Here is a 16,872-nt window from a genome sequence, read left to right on the forward strand (position 1 = left end):
GGCGGTTTCCGGGAGTCGCCGCCGCTGGCGCTGTCCGGGGCCAGGGTCCCCCATTCGGCCTTGCCGGGCCAGGGCAAACTTCTGACGTGGCCAAACCCCCGCCCACCTCACCCCCTTCTCCGCCGGGCGAGGGCGCTCAGTGCCGGAAGGGGCAACCCAGGGAACAGTGTGGCGGCCCTTGGAGAGCTGAGGGGCACTAGCGTGGGACCGAAGGGAGGGCACTTATGGCTAGGCTGGGGGGTATTTAAAGACCCTGAGAACGGTCAGTGACTGGAAGCGCCCCTATTGCCGAGGGAGCCCTCGGCATTCAGACACTGGAGGAGGGGAGTTGGCCATCAGGGACAGATTCATCGAGGCGCAGTTGGCACGGCAGGCACAGCTTAGGGGGTAGTTTTGTGCTCTAAAAGTGAAGTTATGTTCGAGGAAGGCGCATCGAGAGACACGGTCGAGGCGCTTAGGGAGCGGCAGTTGCGGGATAGCGCTTCGGGGACTCGGAGGGAGGCGGCCCGGGCCGCGGTGGAGGGCGGACCGCTCGGGCTAGGAGGGGTAGACTCTGGCTGCGCTGGAAGGGGCGGGGGACTCCGCGGCCGCGGTGGAGACGGCCTGGGCGGGGTGGGGCGGGGCCGGGTCAGGAGGAGGTGAGCGCGCTCGGCCACCCGCCCCGAGGGGGGTTCCCGGAGAGTTCACGGCGGGAGCGCGCTCCGGCCCTCGGACCGGGGGTGGGGAGACGGGAAGGAAGGAGGAGGCAGCGCGCGCCGAGCCGCAGGAATGCACTGTTCGGCCCTGCAGCGGGCGCGCGGAGGGAGAGGGCGGAGCCAGGCCTGGGAATGAGAGGGGTGGAGGTAGTGCAGGTCCCGAGCCTCAGGAGAGCAGCAGCGCGCGGGGACCTCCACTTTCCCCTCTTCCCAGTCATCCTTAACACCCTTGTATTGACTAGTGTGAAAAAGGGAGAGTCTGAGGAGGGGAAAAACTCTGAAAGGAAATGCTTATGCTTGGTTCCTCCACTCCTTCCTCCAACCCCGACCTGGGCACGCGCCTCAGTGCAAATGCGTGCAAAGTCTATAAGCTGTGGAGAGTATGCTTGCAAACATTCTCCCGAGCAAGGTGTCTGCACAAACGTGTGTGCACCTATGATTTTATATGCGTGCTCACATGTATGTGCACTCTTGCATATTTGCAAATTCTTGGTGCCTGATAAGATAAATGCATGCACGGATGTGTGTCTAAGCAGGCGCGCGCGCCGCGGAGCGAGTGTACGTATGTGTATGTGTGCGCTCCACTCTCAGCTCTGCTCATCTCGGTGCCCGGCCCCCTTCGCTCTCCAAGCCCCACCCCCCACCCCTCCGGGCTTCGCTTTTTAAAAAGGTCTCCCCAGTGCTAGCTGCGGAGGCACCCAGATAGAGCTGGACAGAGGCTAAAGCGGCAGCCCCAGCTTCGCGCCCCGCCCAGTCCCTTTCCCCTGCTGGGGATCCCCCTCTTCCCCGCCCACCCCTTACCCCGCATGCAGCCCAGCGCCCTATGCTAGCCCTCCCCCTCCCCCCCTGCTGGAGCGGGGCGCCGCCGGGGGAGGAGGGGGAATCGGCTGCGGGTCCTTGGTGTTTCTAGCACCCAGCTTCCCTCCAAGCCGGGTCGCGATGTACGACTGTATGGAAACGTTTGCCCCGGGTCCGCGACGGCTCTACGGGGCGGCCGGGCCCGGGACCGGCTTGCTGCGCAGAGCCACCGGCGGCTCCTGTTTCGCCGGACTTGAGTCTTTTGCCTGGCCGCAACCCGCCAGCCTGCAATGTAGGTACCCGAGTCCGGGGCTGGGGTGTAGGGTGCAGGAGAGGCTGGGATTTACTCTTTCCGTGTGTAAAGAGTGGAACTGGGGTGCAAGGAGGAGCTTCGGGCCCTTTCTATGTAAGGTACTGGCCCTTTAAACGTGGGGGCCTCAGCGTCTCCTTTGCGTGTGTGCAGTAGTGTTTGGAGTGTGTGTGGTTTTTATGGTGGGTGTTTAGCTCGAACCTGTGGTTGATGCCACTCCAGAGTTCCTGGGGATAGGGGGAGACCGAGGTGTGTGGGTAGTTTGCGCCTTCAGGTCCATGGCCCTGGAAGGATATGACACTCAGGACAGTGGGTGGCGTTTGGAAAGCCCATGTGGGAAGCTGGCAGTGTTAAAAATATTGTTTGCAGAGCGTGTGAATCCCTGGAGTGTGCAGCGCCTTGCCTAGGTGGTGTGGGTGTGGGAGCAAGGGTCTCTCCACCAGTGTCGCCTGCGACAGCTGCCAGGTCCACATGGCCTGTGAGGGGATGTTTGTGGCGTGAGGCCGGGAGGGCGTGTGCCCCTGCGTGGCTGCGGGGGCGGTTTTGGAAAGTGCTGTGTTCGAGAGTGCATCCTGTGTGTTCTCATGCCGGGTGGAAAAGGTTGTGCACACAAGAGCGAGAAGGCTGAGTTCTGTACCCCACCCTCCATATAAAAAAAGAAATGTTTGGAAACGTGTATGCGGTTATATGCAGAGAGATGATTTTTTCCTATGGCTTCAACACACACAACTTCAGCAGGAAGCGAAAAGTTTAAAGCAAAGTCTGTGTGTGTGGTGGCGGGTGGCCTGAAGTTGACAGCGGCAGGGCGAGTACCATTGCTGGGTCCCCAAATATCTATCTTCCCCCTCCGTGAAATGGGAGATGCCAGGCCTGGGGCCCTGGAACCCCTTTCCAGAGCAGTAATAAAAAGCTGGGGACTGAGAGGCAGTAAAAATGAAGTCCAGATGAGAGGCGGCTTTGAAGCTTGGGCCACAGTGCCTGGCGGGGGTGGGGTGTGGGGAGGGGCCAGGAGCAGAGCCTGGAACACCCCCCAAATTTACCCTGGGCTGGGATGTGCTCGCAGCCCGGGTGCGGACGGCCGGGGACGAGGGGTTTGGGGGCACGCTGGGAAGGGTGGGAAGGGGCGGGCAGCGGGCGGGGCGGCGGGCGCTGGGGGAGTGCGCACGCCAGGTCACCAAGCCCCCGCCAACGCGCCTCGCTCCTTGGCACCAGGCAGCGCTGTTTACAAGTTCGGATTTTTTTTTTTTTTTTTTTTTTGGTTCCCGAGCAGAGCTGCTCAAATTTAACAACTGAGAAGCTGGAAGAGGGAGATGGCAAACAGGGAGACAGGACTTTATTTTACTTTACTTTTGGGTGGGGTAGGGGAAGAATTAAAAGCGTGTCATTTAAAGAACCGAGAAAACATGGAACTATTGCTTTGCACCAAATCCCTGTGAATTCTTAACTTTCTTCTCATTGCCCAATAGAATGGGGAGTTGGGGTATGTTGTATGTTGTAGGGGTGCTGAGATGGAAAGAATCTTCCAGGTAGGGCTTCTGGGGGCTGGGCAGAGACCCTGTCTTTTCTCAGGCCTATAGAAGAAGCCCTTTGGGCTTGACTGGCGGTAGGTTTTTGCGTTTTAATTTGGACCAGTAATTTTGGCCTCTGGGATCCTGGTGGACACACAAAGCCAACTTCAGGCCTGCCCCCACACACTTTCAGAGGGAAGGCTGCTTGGGGGGTGGAGGTGGGCTGGATGTGTGTGTGTGTGCCTGTTTGGAGGCTTTGGTGTCCTGGTGCTGCGTGGGCAGGCTGGGGTGTTTGTCTGGCAGTAGAGCTGTCCCCTTGTGTGGCCAAGTGCTGGGTGTTGTGTGTCAGCCTTGTGACTGGTACATCTACCTCCACGGTGTGGCTGGAGTGAGTGTGTCTCTATTCTGATTCTGTGTCTGTGCCAGAATCTAGTGAGGGTTCTAGAAGCCCATTGTAATATGCCTGCTTTGGGGCCCAGCGTGTTGTTAACCTGTGAGTGTGTGTGTCTCCAAGGAGGTGTGTGCTAGATTGTGAGTCCGGGCTGCTCAGCTCTGGGCCTCGCAGCTGGGAGCGTTTACAGCCGGTTATAAAGAGTTTGTTTGAAGCTCCGCGCAGCCTGGTCAGGAATTTCCTCAATTTCAGCAATTTGGGCTTTAAAAGGAGAAAACCCTAGAGCCCACCCCCATCCTCCCCAGCAGGGGCCCCTGCCTAACCCAGGAGCAGCATCCCAATGGTGGGGTCCAAGCCCCAGGCTGGGGAGGGGATCTGATTGGAGTAGACCCAGTTAGCTTTCTGGGGCCTTGACCTCACAGATTGACCTCGGAGCCACTAGGCTGCACTTTAGGGTTCAGGGGGTGGGGATGTGACAGTATCACTTAGATGGAAAAAGTTGCCCCCAGGCCTGTCTCCCTAAGGCCCCCAGTCTTATAATTGGCTGGCATGCCCCATGCCAGTCTGACCGCACCCAGGCCCTTGCGCAAGAGAGGAAATGAGGCAGCGCTCTGCGGGCAGGGAGGGTGTCAGCGCCAGAGTGAGCACCACCCCACGCACAGGCCTTGGGCAGAACGTGTGCCCTCAAAGGACACAGTGGTGGGTCTGAGGAGTGAGAGGTTGGGAAAGACATTCCAGCCCTCCCCACATCTCTCTGCACCAGCCCCTCCTGGAGCCCCCGTCCCTAGTCTTGAATAGACTTCAGGCACCCTTCTTTCCCCCCCCCCTTTTCCTTTGGGGAATCTCACTCTGGCAGGATTCTTATGCTAATTGAATGTATGTGTGTTGGGGGTGGGGAGGGCTTCCCTCCTGTGAGGTGGGTGGAGCTAGCCTGGAACCCTGGCCTCCTGGGCATTCCTTCCGCCCTTCTGGCTGCATTGGGGTGGACTTCTGACTAGGTGGGCTGCAGAGGGTTAGAGGGAGAAGGTGTTCATGAGGTGGGTTCATGGGACACACCTTAGGGAGGGTCTTAGGAATTTTTTTGCATTAACTTGGGTCCTCCAGGTTTGGGCAACAGGTCGTATAGGTGAATAATTTACAAATTTTCCGAACCTCTGAAGACCAACCACACACGTGCCCACACACACACACTTAACCAGCAGCCTTTGAACAGAGCAGAGCATGTCCTCCCCATACTGTGGGGCTGAGACCCCTTTTGAGCTACAATTGGGTATTTTCAGAGTGAAGACAGAAGCTCAGAGAGGGTCCAGAAACAGGTCCCCTCCCCCATCAGTCCCGTTTACCTACTGTCACCTGACTCTCCAGTTTGCTACACCTCCAATGGCTTCCAGACCTGAGAAACTGAGCAAACACCTCAGTCTCCGCTTCCCCAGCTTCTCTGACTCAACAGCCACTTGGATTTGCTGGTGGTGTGGCACTGAGCTGGTCACTTCCCCTCTTGTGGCCTCAGTTTCTTCAGGCGTGAACCAAGGCTGTGGTGCGTCCTCTCACTCACTCCCCTGAGACCTGTGCCCCGTTTGCTCCGCTGTCAGTTATTCAGGGGTGGTGTGAGAGAGAAGCCTGAGGAGTTATCCCCCTTGAACTACTGGAGAGGAAATGAGGTCCTGGTCTACCTGCTAAGCATCCCAGCAGGTCATTTGGCCAGTGCCAGCTACAGGAAGCCTGTCATTGCCTACCTGCCCCCAGAGTTATTGCCCCACAGGGAGGACAGTGGGAGGTAGACTACCTGACAAAGATCTACCAAAGAGACAGAGAGTGACTAGAGAGCTCAGAGCTGTAGGGCTTTAACCCTTCTATCTACCTCCTGTAAAGTTAGGGAAACAGACCCAGAGAAGTCAATTTCCAGAATGGCCTTGGTCTGGAATTTGGAGGATTAAACATGCCATACAGGGTGAGGGCTGGCATTCTTGTGAACAAGTTGGTTAGACTGTGGAGGGCGGACTAGGGGTCACAGCAAGCTGTGATAATAGTGGTCGTTTAGAGGATTCTGACAGTGCTTACTGCTGGGACTAGTGCACTGTGGTAGTGATGGCTTTCACCGGTGGGCCAAGGAACAAATGCACATGGGGTGTGTGTGATGAGGAAGCCTGGACATCTGTGGGGTCCTTCTCCCCTGACCCTCACATCACTGCTTCCCTCCCAGCGGTGGAGACACAGAGCACCAGCTCGGAGGAGATGGTGCCCAGCTCGCCCTCGCCCCCTCCGCCTCCTCGGGTCTACAAGCCATGCTTCGTGTGCAATGACAAGTCCTCTGGCTACCACTATGGGGTCAGCTCTTGTGAAGGCTGCAAGGTGTGTACGTGGTGGGGGTGGGCAGACGGGGGATCCAGTTACCCGAATAAGATGAGAGACCAGGCACACAGGTGCTGTGTGTGAGCAGCACTGCTTTGCACATAGGTGGTTAATAGATTATTAGGTCAGGCCTGGGGCAACCTGCCAGGTCAGTGAGAGGATGGTACTCCCAGCATTGTGCTTCAGAGGCCCTGTTTTTTTCCCTCAACTCCAGGGCTTCTTTCGCCGAAGCATCCAGAAGAACATGGTGTACACGTGTCATCGCGACAAAAACTGTATCATCAACAAGGTGACCAGGAATCGCTGCCAGTACTGCCGGCTACAGAAGTGCTTCGAAGTGGGCATGTCTAAGGAAGGTAGGCTCCCATCCTTGGCCTGGGCAGGAGCACTCTGTTCCTACCCTATGGCTGTGGCCCTCTTTCCTCTGGCCACTCCCACTTCCCTGACCTCTGAGACTTGGCCTGCCCTGGGGTGCTGCCTTCTCCCAGGCCAGTCTTGTTTGATTAGCTCCATTCACCCAGGAGGCCCCACCGTTTCCCATTCTCCCTCTCAGGGAGCTTGACCCTTCCTCTGAATGGGTGAATAAGTAGGGTCTCACATTCCCCCTGTTTCATGGGGGAAATGAAGCCGGTGGGCTTGCTAGTCCCTTCCCCTCCCCTGGACTGAGCCAGAGATGGATATGGGGTGGCTCCTCCTCTCCACCCCCCCCACCATTGTGCTGCCAAGGCTATAAGTGGATATCCTGCCGCCTGCATATCCTGCCCCCCCTCCCCCAGCTCCTGCAGGGTGACAGGAAGGGCAGGATGGAGCCGAATGGCCTGGGGAGGGAGCAGGGGCGGCAGGCCCTGGGTGGGGCTGGGGAGAACCCGCCTGGGAATAGGAGCTAATATAGGCAATAGGGAAACTGAGGCACTAATTACAGTGCCAGAGAATAGATATTCATGATAAGGACTGGGCACATTAAATTAGGGTGAGAGAAGACACCCAAAGGGAGGCTCTGAGGGTCCTGACTCTCTCCTTGTGCCTCCACCCACAAGCTGTGCGAAATGACCGGAACAAGAAGAAGAAAGAGGTGAAGGAAGAAGGGTCACCTGACAGCTATGAGCTGAGCCCCCAATTAGAAGAGCTCATCACCAAGGTCAGCAAAGCCCATCAGGAGACGTTCCCCTCGCTCTGCCAGCTGGGCAAGTATACCACGGTGAGGAACGGGCAGAGCCCAGTGAGGGCAGGGCACTCTTCACTTCGGGGAATGGGGCTGGGTTATGTTGGAGGTTATCATCGACTGGTGCTGAGGACAAGGAGGGCATCAGAATGCAGAGGAGAGAGCTTGGGATATTGGTAGGGAGAAGACAGTCCCCAGAGGTGGGCCTTAGCTTGCCTTCCAACCTCCTACCCCTCCCCTCTATAGAACTCCAGTGCAGACCACCGTGTGCAGCTAGATCTGGGGCTGTGGGACAAGTTCAGTGAGCTGGCCACCAAGTGCATCATCAAGATTGTGGAGTTTGCCAAGCGGTTGCCTGGCTTTACAGGGCTCAGCATTGCTGACCAGATAACTCTGCTCAAGGCTGCCTGCCTAGATATCCTGGTAAGTTAGGCCCTGTCAGTCCTGCCACAGCCCGACCCTCATATGGCACCCTCAACAATTCCTTGATCCATGCAAAGATTTCCTTACCTTGCACCCCCTGCCACACATGGGGGACCTCTCAGCTCTCTTTTTGTCTTAGCCCCTCCCTCTATGACCTGATCCTAGACTTTTGGATGCCCTGTCTCCTCCTGACTTCCCAGGACTACCCCTCCCAAGCCTCAGATCCTCCACCTCTGCCTTCTCCATGCCTGCTTCAGGTTACATTCACTGGGGACCTAACCTCCTCACTTTCCACTCGTTCCCTCTTTTCCCCATCCCTCAGAAACAGCACTAACCCTCCTCCACCTCCCACCTCCAGATGCTGCGGATCTGCACAAGGTACACCCCAGAGCAGGACACTATGACCTTCTCCGACGGGCTGACCCTGAACCGGACCCAGATGCACAATGCCGGCTTCGGGCCCCTCACAGACCTTGTCTTTGCCTTTGCTGGGCAGCTCCTGCCCCTGGAGATGGATGACACCGAGACAGGCCTGCTCAGCGCCATCTGCCTCATCTGCGGAGGTGCGGGGGCGCCCCCTGGCGTCTGCTGAGTGCTCAGTCTCCTTTTCCACCACTCCATGCGGGATCTCTGACTGGGAGGGGGCGTGGAGGACCCAGTGGTCTCTTCCCCTGGTAATTGTTGCACCAGGCCCCATCCGCAGAGTTCCCAAACCCTGTACAGGCTTCCCAAAAGGCCAGTGGAGGATCAACCATCTGTCACTGTATCTTCCCCATCTCTTCCTTCCCCTCTCACTCCACTATACTTGTCCCCATAGACCGCATGGACCTGGAGGAGCCCGAAAAAGTGGACAAGCTGCAGGAGCCACTGCTGGAAGCCCTGAGGCTATATGCCCGGCGCCGGCGGCCCAGCCAGCCCTACATGTTCCCAAGGATGCTCATGAAAATCACCGACCTCCGGGGCATCAGCACTAAGGGTGAGTCATGAGTGGGTGTCCCCTCTCTGTCTTCCCAGGGCTGTTGGTCTCCCAGGTCAGACAGGTGGACACGCAGAGACTAGAACAGAGTAGTCAAGAACCAGGCAATCTACACTGGAATCCTAGCTCTGCCACATAGTAGTGGGACACTTTGGGCAATTTGCTTCTAAACCAGTACTGTCCAATAGAACTTTCTGCAATGATGGGGATACAATAGCCATTAGCCACATGTGGCTTTTAAGCATCCGAAATGTGACTACTGCAACTGCAGAACTGAATTTTTAATTCAGCACAATTCCAAGTACATATACATACATATATCTATATACCTATATATATATACACACCAAGTCTTCGGCAAATTGCTTTACTTTTTTTATCTTGTTTATAAACTGGGCTATTCTTCACGTACCTTGTAAGGCTGTCTTGAGGACTAAATTAGTTAATATACAATGTAAAGCTAGGCACCATGGTGCACATCTGTAGTTCCAGCTACTCAGGGGGCTGAGGCAGAAAGATCAGTTGAGGCCAGAAGTTGGAGGCTGCAGTGAGCTATGATTGCACCTGTGAATGGCCAGTGCAGTCCAGCCTGGGTAACCCAGCAAGACTCTGCCTCTAAAACAACAACAACAACAACAACAACACAACAACAAAAAACCCCATAACACATACAGTGTACTTAGAATTGTGCTGAATTAAAAATTCCATTCTGCAGTTGCAGTAGTCACATTTCAGGTTGCCACATGTGGCCAGTGACTACTGTATTCCCATCATTGCAAAGTTCTATTGGACAGTCCAGGCTTAGAAGGATGTCTGGAACATTGTGTTTGATAAATATTAGCTGTTGTAATAAATGTTATTAAGAGAACAGGACTAGGAACAACTGGCAAGCTCTGGACATTCGAGAGTCGGGTACTTGGGGAGTGGGGTTGGAAGTTGTGTGCATTGTGCTCTCTGAAGAGACAGCCTGAAAGAATGGGATGAATAGGCAGCAGGCCTGGTAGAGAAGGCCAGGTAAAGGTTCCAGGCAGAGGAGTGGCACCCAGGAAGCCTAGTGAGAAGAGGATGAGCTGGGGACAGAGAGGTGATGGGCCTGTGCTGGGCGCCCCCTAGGGGAGTCAGAGGCAGTTGACAGAGGTTAGGGAGATGGCCTTAAGGGCCATGTGCCTCTGTCCTCCTGAGCCTCTCTCTTTGCCTCTCCATTGTAGGAGCCGAAAGGGCCATTACCCTGAAGATGGAGATTCCAGGCCCGATGCCTCCCCTAATCCGAGAGATGCTGGAGAACCCTGAAATGTTTGAGGATGACTCCTCGCAGCCTGGTCCCCATCCCAATGCCTCTAGCGAGGATGAGGTTCCCGGGGGCCAGGGCAAAGGGGGCCTGAAGTCCCCAGCCTGACCAGGGCCCCTGACCTCTCCGCTGTGGGGGTTGGGGCTCCAGGCAGCAGACTGACCATCTCCCAGACTGCCAGTGACTGGGGGAGGACCTGCTCTGCCCTCTCCCCACCACTTCCAATGAGCTCCTTGTTTTTGCCAAAGTTTCCAGGGGTGCCTCTGTGTTCATCCCCTTCCCAATCTAACTGGCTCCCTCGCCAGTCCTGGGGGCCTGCCCTGCTCCCACCAGGAGAGAGGGCAGAGGGATGAGCCTGAGTTTGGACTCTAAAATCTCAGCACTGCCCCTCAGGTGCCAGGGTCCTAGGCTCCTCAGGGCAAGAGGAAGACCCTGCCATTCCACAGCCCCTTCCTCTGCCAGGTGCTTGGCTCTCTGGGAGCAAATAGGAACACTAGAGACCAAAAAGGGGGCAAAGGAGAAGGGCTGAGCCCACCTTCTTGCCCCCACCCTTGGTGCCTAATGCTGTGTGATGCACCTGCAGGGTGTGTGCTAGCCTCTGTGTCCCGTCCTTGTGCCAGGTCAAGGTGGGGGCAGGCTGGGCCCTGCATTTCTGGGGCAGGAACAGAGGGTGAAAGGGACAGATAGATGCAGGTCCATTCTGCACCTCTTGGCTTGGGTGCAGAGTTCACCCTGTGCCCTCCGTTACAAGTCCCTCCCCCAGCCCTGTCATGTGCCTTGGGCATCTCCTGCCCTCCATCTCAGCCATCGGGGCGGGGACCCTTCTACACTACAGAGGGGCCAGGGGATCCCTCTCTCCCTAGTGCCTTCCACCCTTTACCCCCCAGAGCAGCTTGGCCCAGGGAGGGGGGATGCTGCTTAGCTGATCCTGCCCTGACCCAGAGGAAGCCTCTATTTATTTATTAGCTTTTGTTTACACCCTGGAATTGACCCCTTCCTCCAGGGGTCTTGGGTGGGGGAGCCCAGGGCCCCTGTGACCCCTCCCTTCTTCCTCCAATCCCCAGTTTGTATTTAGCTGCCAAATAAGATTCCCATTGGCTCCCTGTGTTCTCTTGGGGGGTCAGGGTACTGTCCCCTCCCCTCTGTTTACATCTCCCCTCTACCCCGCTGTATTGCATATTGCTGAGTTTTCTATTTTTGCAAAATAAAGTGATGGAAACTCATGGGATGTGGCTCCCTTTAGGAGGTGGTAAGGAAATGACCAGCTGACCTAGTGAGGAAGCTGAGTGAGTAGGGAAAGCTTGTAATTGATTGGACTTTGCAGCTTTCTTGGTAGAAGAAAACAGGATGAAATGTGCCTGGATTGCGGTGGGGACAGGATGGGGGAAAGGGAGCCCATGGGGACTCACCCTGAGTGACCGGGTTTCCCACAACCACCAGGTGTGGGTTCAGAATCTCACTCTGTCGCCCATGCTGGAGTGCAGTGGCGCGATCTCAGCTCACTGCAACCTCCACTTCCCAGGTTCAAGCAATTCTCTTGCCTCAGCCTCCTGAGTAGCTGGAATTACAGGGGTGCACCACCATGCCCAGCTAATTTGTTTAATTTTTAGTAGAGACAGAGTTTCACCACGTTGGCCAGGCTGGTCTCAAACTCCTGATCTCAGGTGATCCGCCTGCCTTGGCTTCCCAAAGTACTGGGATTACAGGCGTGAGCCACTGCATCTGGCCTGGTGTGGGTTCTTATGTTGGATCCTGTGGATCTCTGGGAGGGTATGAATGGACTTCACAGGTCTGTAAGCCTGTCCCCACCTCCAATTATGCATATGTGCATGTCTGCTCTTCTTTGGGGAAGGAGTCCATTGAAGTTTCATTTATCTTTTTATTTATTTACTTTTTTTTCTTGAGACGGAATTTCACACTTGTTGCCCAGTCTGGAGTGCAGTGGTGTGATCTTGGCTCACTGCAACCTCTGCCTCCCAGGTTCAAGCAATTTTCCTGCCTCAGCCTCCCGCATAGCTGGGATTACAGGAGTGCACCACCATGCCCAGATAATTTTTGTATTTTTAGTAGAGACAGGGTTTCACCATGTTGGCTAGGCTGGTCTCGAACTCCTGACCTCAAGTGATCCGCCCACCTCAGCCTCCCAAAGTGTTGGGATTACGGGCGTGGGCCACCGTGCCTGGCCTGAAGTTTCATTTAGTTCTTATGAGGGTTCCTGGTCCCAGAAGAGAAGAACCACAACCTGCATCTAAGTTACAGTGTTTCTGTTTTACACCAGCCCCTCACCCAGGGAGCCCTCTGGCCTTCTGTCCCCACCCACCCTGCTATCACCTTATAGCTTACTCCCCCCACCCTCTCTGTTCCCACTCTTCACCCCATGACCTCCACTCACCGCCCCCCTACCTTCTCTCCGAATATCTGTCCTTGCTCCCACACACCTTCCCTCTGCAGCACACCTTTGCAGTGCCTTTGGCCTCTACTGTTGCACCCTGTAACTCTTCCCTTCGCCCTCTGTGACTCCCCTCAAGCCCTGCCTCCGTGTCCTACCTTCCCTGGGACAGTGCCTTGCCTACCTTGTTCCTGGCTCTCTTCACTGGTGACCTGTGGATATGACAAAAAAGTTGAGGATGTGGGAGTAGAGGAGAGAAGAGTGGAGGGCGGAAAGCAGAAGAAGAAACTGAAAGAAGCTCTAGAGGAAACCACAGGGCCTGTGGGGAAGGAGGGTCATTGCCGTGGTAAACCTTGATTGTGGGGGAAGGGTATGGGTTCTGGCTATCCCATAGCCTGAGGCCAGCCAAGCCCACCCAGAGAAAGAGCCCCTCCTCTCCAATTGTCCCCTCCCAGCAGCTACACCTCTGCAATCCATCTGACATTTATTGAGCACCTACTGTAAGATGGGCACTTGGCTAGGTGCGGTGGCTCCAGCAGGGAAGCCTGGTAGAGCCAGTCCCTGCCCACAAGGAGTGCTCCTTCTGGTAGGGGAGATCGATCTGTGAACACAGACCTCATGTCTAGTTCCCTCTCAAAGCTCTTAGTGACCTGTATGGGCCAGGAGCAAATCCCATTAATATTTTCCTACTCTCCCTACAGGCTTCATCCTTGCCTTGGCTTCAGCTGTTGTTCCTGCACTCTGCTTCTCCCAGTTCACATCCTCCACCCCTTTCCCAGGCTCCACTACTGTCTTGGCTCCTGGCTCCCCAGTCACATGCTCTGAGCCTGGCCCTGTGCCTCTCTCTTCCAAGTTTCCAGCTGTCTGGACCTTGAATTTCTCAAAGCCTCTTCACTTCTCACCTGTCACTTCTCATCCCTACTAATTCTCTTATCAAGCCCTTACTTAGTATGTGCCAGGTAGTCTTCTAGGCAATTGATATGAATTATCTCTTTTAATTCTCCCGACAATCCTGTGAGTCCTGCTTGACAGATGAGAAAACAGCTGCAGGTGGGGTTAAGTAATTTAGCTAAGTTCCTTACTACAAGTAAGTAGTAGAGCCTGGATTTGAACTGTAGTAACTTGGCTCCAGAGCCTATGTAGTCAAGCACACTAATACAGTGTATCCTGGGTTTTCAAAATGAACGAGTCTCTAACTTCCCGCCTCTCTACAGTACTTATTGCCTCTATTCCCTCCTATCATGTTCCTTCCTATATAAGTAAATAGAGAGATCATGAATTTTGGAGGCAGGCAGACCTGGATTTAAATCCCAGACCAGCCGGGTGTGCCTGTAATCCAGCTATGCAGGAGGCCAAAGTGGGAGGATTGCTTGAATCCAGGAGTTACAGACCAGCCTGGGCAACACAGCAAGACTCTGTCTCAAAAATAAAAACATAGACTGGACACGGTGGCCCACACCTGTAATCCCAGCACTTTGGGAGGCCGAGGTGGGCAGATCAATTGAGGTCAGGAGTTTGAGACTAGCCTGGCCAACACGGTGAAACCCCATTTCTACTAAGAATATAGAACGTTGCCGGACATGGTGGTGCACCCCTGTAATCCCAGCTACTCGGGAGGCTGAGGCAGGAGAATTGCTTGAACCTGGGAGGCGGGGTTTGGAGTGATCTGAGATCGTGCCATGGGACTCCAGCTTGGGAAACAGAGCAAGACCCTGTCTCAAAAATTAAATTAAATTAAAATCCAAAAAATAATAAAAATTTAAAACAAAAATCCTTCTTCTTCTCCTTCTAATTATAGTATGTTACGTTCAACACATGACAGGAGTTCAATAAATGAGCTTCTTTCTTCCAGATCTCTGTATCATCCACTCCCTTGGCTCAGCCCCACCCCAATCTGCTCCACCTTCTAGATCAGTCACCCCCACCAACCCCAAATCTTCCCCACCCCAGGGAGTGTCACTTCCTCCTCTGCAGTCTCCCAGACCAGTACACAAAGGCTGCTGCTGCCGCCAGAGGAAGGGCTGCTCTGCACGCACCTGTGAGTACCAGGGCACCAGCCCTTCTGCCTCCGCTCCTTACAAGTCCAGGCCCACCTGGTCCCAACCTCTTGGGAAGAGGGCTCTGACCTGGATATCAAGGGTCCTGTCCAGACTTGAGAAAGGCTCTGAACTCCTTTCTGCATTCCTAAGATCCCCTGACCTGCTTCCCTCCTCCAGTTTCACAGCCCCCCCACCCCCACCTCTCCCAAAGCCCAATCTCTCTTGCATCAGTTTCCCAAGAGTGGGTCTGGAGGCAGGGATTTATACGAGTGCTGTCATTTGAGTGCCTGCCATGTGCCAAGAATTATACTGAGGTAGGGTAGGTATACCGATTATACTGAGGGAAGGTTCTCCCAACATTACCCCCAGCTGCCATCCCTAATGCTCTGCCTTCAGCGCAAACTTCTTAATCGGCACCTTGGCCACAGACTTCACTCTCCTGGGACACTGAGGCCCAGCAGCTCAGTTCCGTTCCCTTGTTGTGACTTCCAGTGGGCAGCAGGGGGTTCTGCTTGACTTGGGAGGTATGGACGGGTTAGGAAGAGGCTCTGTTTCTCAGCTGCTGAGGGGGCCACACGGTGTGTACTGGAGTCAGAATGGAGTCCAGAAAAATGGAAATAACCACTTGGTCCCAGGGAGAGAAGGGAAGACTGCAGAGTACCCCTAAGGAAAGAGAAATGGGATTAGGCAGAGCCCATCAGGGCTAGCGGAGACAGAACACAACTTTTGATGGAGATGGTACCTGGGTTGGAGGTAGGAAAGGAGTAAGCACAGCAGAGGCCTGGCCCTGCCCTGTCCTGCCCTGCCCCTAGTTCACTGGGTGACCCTGGCCCTGTGGGGAAAAGAAAGAGTCAGACTGTTACTGTGTCTGTATGGAAAGAAGTAGACATAAGAGACTCCATTTTGTTCTGTATTTGAGATGCTGTTAATCTGTGACCCTACCCCCAACCTTGTCCTTGCAAGAGACATGTGCTGTGGTAACTCAAGGTTTAACGGATTTTGGGCTGTGCAGGGTGTGCTTTGTTAAACAAGTGCCTGAAGGCAGTATGCTTGTGAAAAGTCATCACCATTCTCTTAATCTCAAGTACCCAGGGACAGGTACACTGCCAAAGGTCGCAGGGACCTCTACCTAGGAAAGCTAGGTATTGTCCAAGGTTTCTCCCCATGTGATAGTCTGAAATATGGCCTCGTGGGAAGGGAAAGACCTGATCGTCCCCCAGCCTGACACCTGTGAAGGGTCTGTACTGAGGAGGACTAGTATAAGAGGAAAGAAGGCCTCTTGACAGTTGAGATAGAGAAAAGCATCTGTCTCCTGCCCGACTCTGGGCAAGGGAACGTCTCGGTGTAAAACCCGATTATATATTCTATTTACTAAGATGGGAGAAAACCGCCTTAGGGCGAAAGGTGGGACTTGCTAGAGCAATGCTGCTCTTTATGCACTAAAAAGGTTTATGGAGATGTTTGCATACGCATATCAAGGCACAGCACTTTTCTTTAAACTTATATCACAGAGATCTTTATTTATATGTCTTTCTGCTGACCTTCTCCCTACGATGATCCTATTATCCTGCCACTTCCCTTTTTCTAAGATGGTAAAGATAATGATCAATAAATACTGAGACCAGTGCCAGCGTGGGTCCTCTGTATGCTGAGCGCCGGTCCCCTGGGCCCACTTTTTCTTTCTCTATACTCTGTCTCTGTGTCTCATTTCTTTTCTCAAGTCTCTCGTTCCACCTAATGAGAAATGCCCACAGGTGTGGAGGGGCAGGCCACCCCTTCATGGCCTCATGGAATTTAGGTTTCCATTTGTAAAAAGAGTGGGATGGAGTAGAAGATTTAGCCATTCTATAGTTAGGAACAGAGGGGAAAAGGAAGTAAAACAGCCCTATGAAGAAGTGGAGCAGAGAAAAGCAGCAGAGAGATGCAATGGAAGTTTTGAAATGAAAGGAGCCAGAGAGAGACAGAGAAGCAGAGAAACAGGTGGCAGAACATGTATTCCCAAGGAGGGGAGAAGAGAGGATAATTGGGAAGAAAGGTAGAAAAGGGCTGTCCAGGGAGTCCCAGGGCCCCCTTTAAGGGGAGATGAGTGGGCTTGAGATCTCTGAAAAACCTATGTGGCAGCTGGGACTCCACTTGTGAGAAATGAGTCAAAACCAGGCTTTGGGTTGCAGCATCTCCAGCCTCCCTGACCACAGGCACGCAGAGCAAGCAGGGCTGAGGTTACACTGAGGCTGAACCAGGGCCGGCCTCTCCCTGAGGGGTGGAGCCTCCGTTATATATGGCACCTGAGGTCACAGGTGGTGGGGAGCAGCACCAGGACGTTCAAGGACTCAGCACCCCACCCCTTTCCCACACTCTGTGCAGAGTATCTGGAGCTGACTTTGGCCCAGGCTGAAGAAGATGCAAATGGTTTATGATGAGGAGTTAGTTGGCCTTTCTCGTACACTGCTGATGGGAATGTGGACCAGTACAAGACCCAAGGAGTTTATGTTGACAATACCCACCGACATATATATACTTTTCTTTTTTTTTTTTTTTTTT

At 54.4% G+C, this 16,872-nt stretch overlaps 2 protein-coding genes across 7 annotated transcripts in view; both read left to right on the top strand.

Annotated features, from left to right (window-relative positions):
• Window positions 1–11,126, top strand: part of RARG (retinoic acid receptor, gamma) — a 21,731-nt gene extending 10,605 nt beyond the window's left edge. For 3 of the 5 annotated variants that reach the window (XM_011930535.1, XM_011930532.1, XM_011930533.1), the window contains 7 exons: window positions 5,906–6,054; window positions 6,269–6,410; window positions 7,092–7,252; window positions 7,463–7,639; window positions 7,998–8,202; window positions 8,457–8,615; window positions 9,824–11,126. In XM_011930535.1, coding sequence (XP_011785925.1) covers window positions 5,938–6,054; window positions 6,269–6,410; window positions 7,092–7,252; window positions 7,463–7,639; window positions 7,998–8,202; window positions 8,457–8,615; window positions 9,824–10,011 — 1,149 coding nt within the window. In that variant the 5' untranslated portion in view covers window positions 5,906–5,937 and the 3' untranslated portion in view covers window positions 10,012–11,126. Of the gene's footprint in view, window positions 1–1,280; window positions 1,786–5,905; window positions 6,055–6,268; window positions 6,411–7,091; window positions 7,253–7,462; window positions 7,640–7,997; window positions 8,203–8,456; window positions 8,616–9,823 lie in introns of those variants that run through there. The other 2 variants (XM_011930534.1, XM_011930536.1) reach the window with 2 other exon arrangements.
• A 3,098-nt stretch (window positions 11,127–14,224) lies between these two features.
• ITGB7 (integrin, beta 7) overlaps window positions 14,225–16,872 on the top strand; it is a 17,448-nt gene continuing 14,800 nt past the window's right edge. The window contains exon 1 of one of the 2 annotated variants that reach the window (XM_011930537.1): window positions 14,225–14,330. The gene's annotated coding sequence lies outside the window, so the exon portion shown is untranslated. The remainder of the gene's footprint in view (window positions 14,331–16,872) is intronic. The other variant, XM_011930538.1, reaches the window with a different exon arrangement.

This window comes from Colobus angolensis, unplaced genomic scaffold (assembly GCF_000951035.1).
Source record: "Colobus angolensis palliatus isolate OR3802 unplaced genomic scaffold, Cang.pa_1.0 Scaffold87, whole genome shotgun sequence".
NCBI lineage: Eukaryota > Metazoa > Chordata > Mammalia > Primates > Cercopithecidae > Colobus > Colobus angolensis.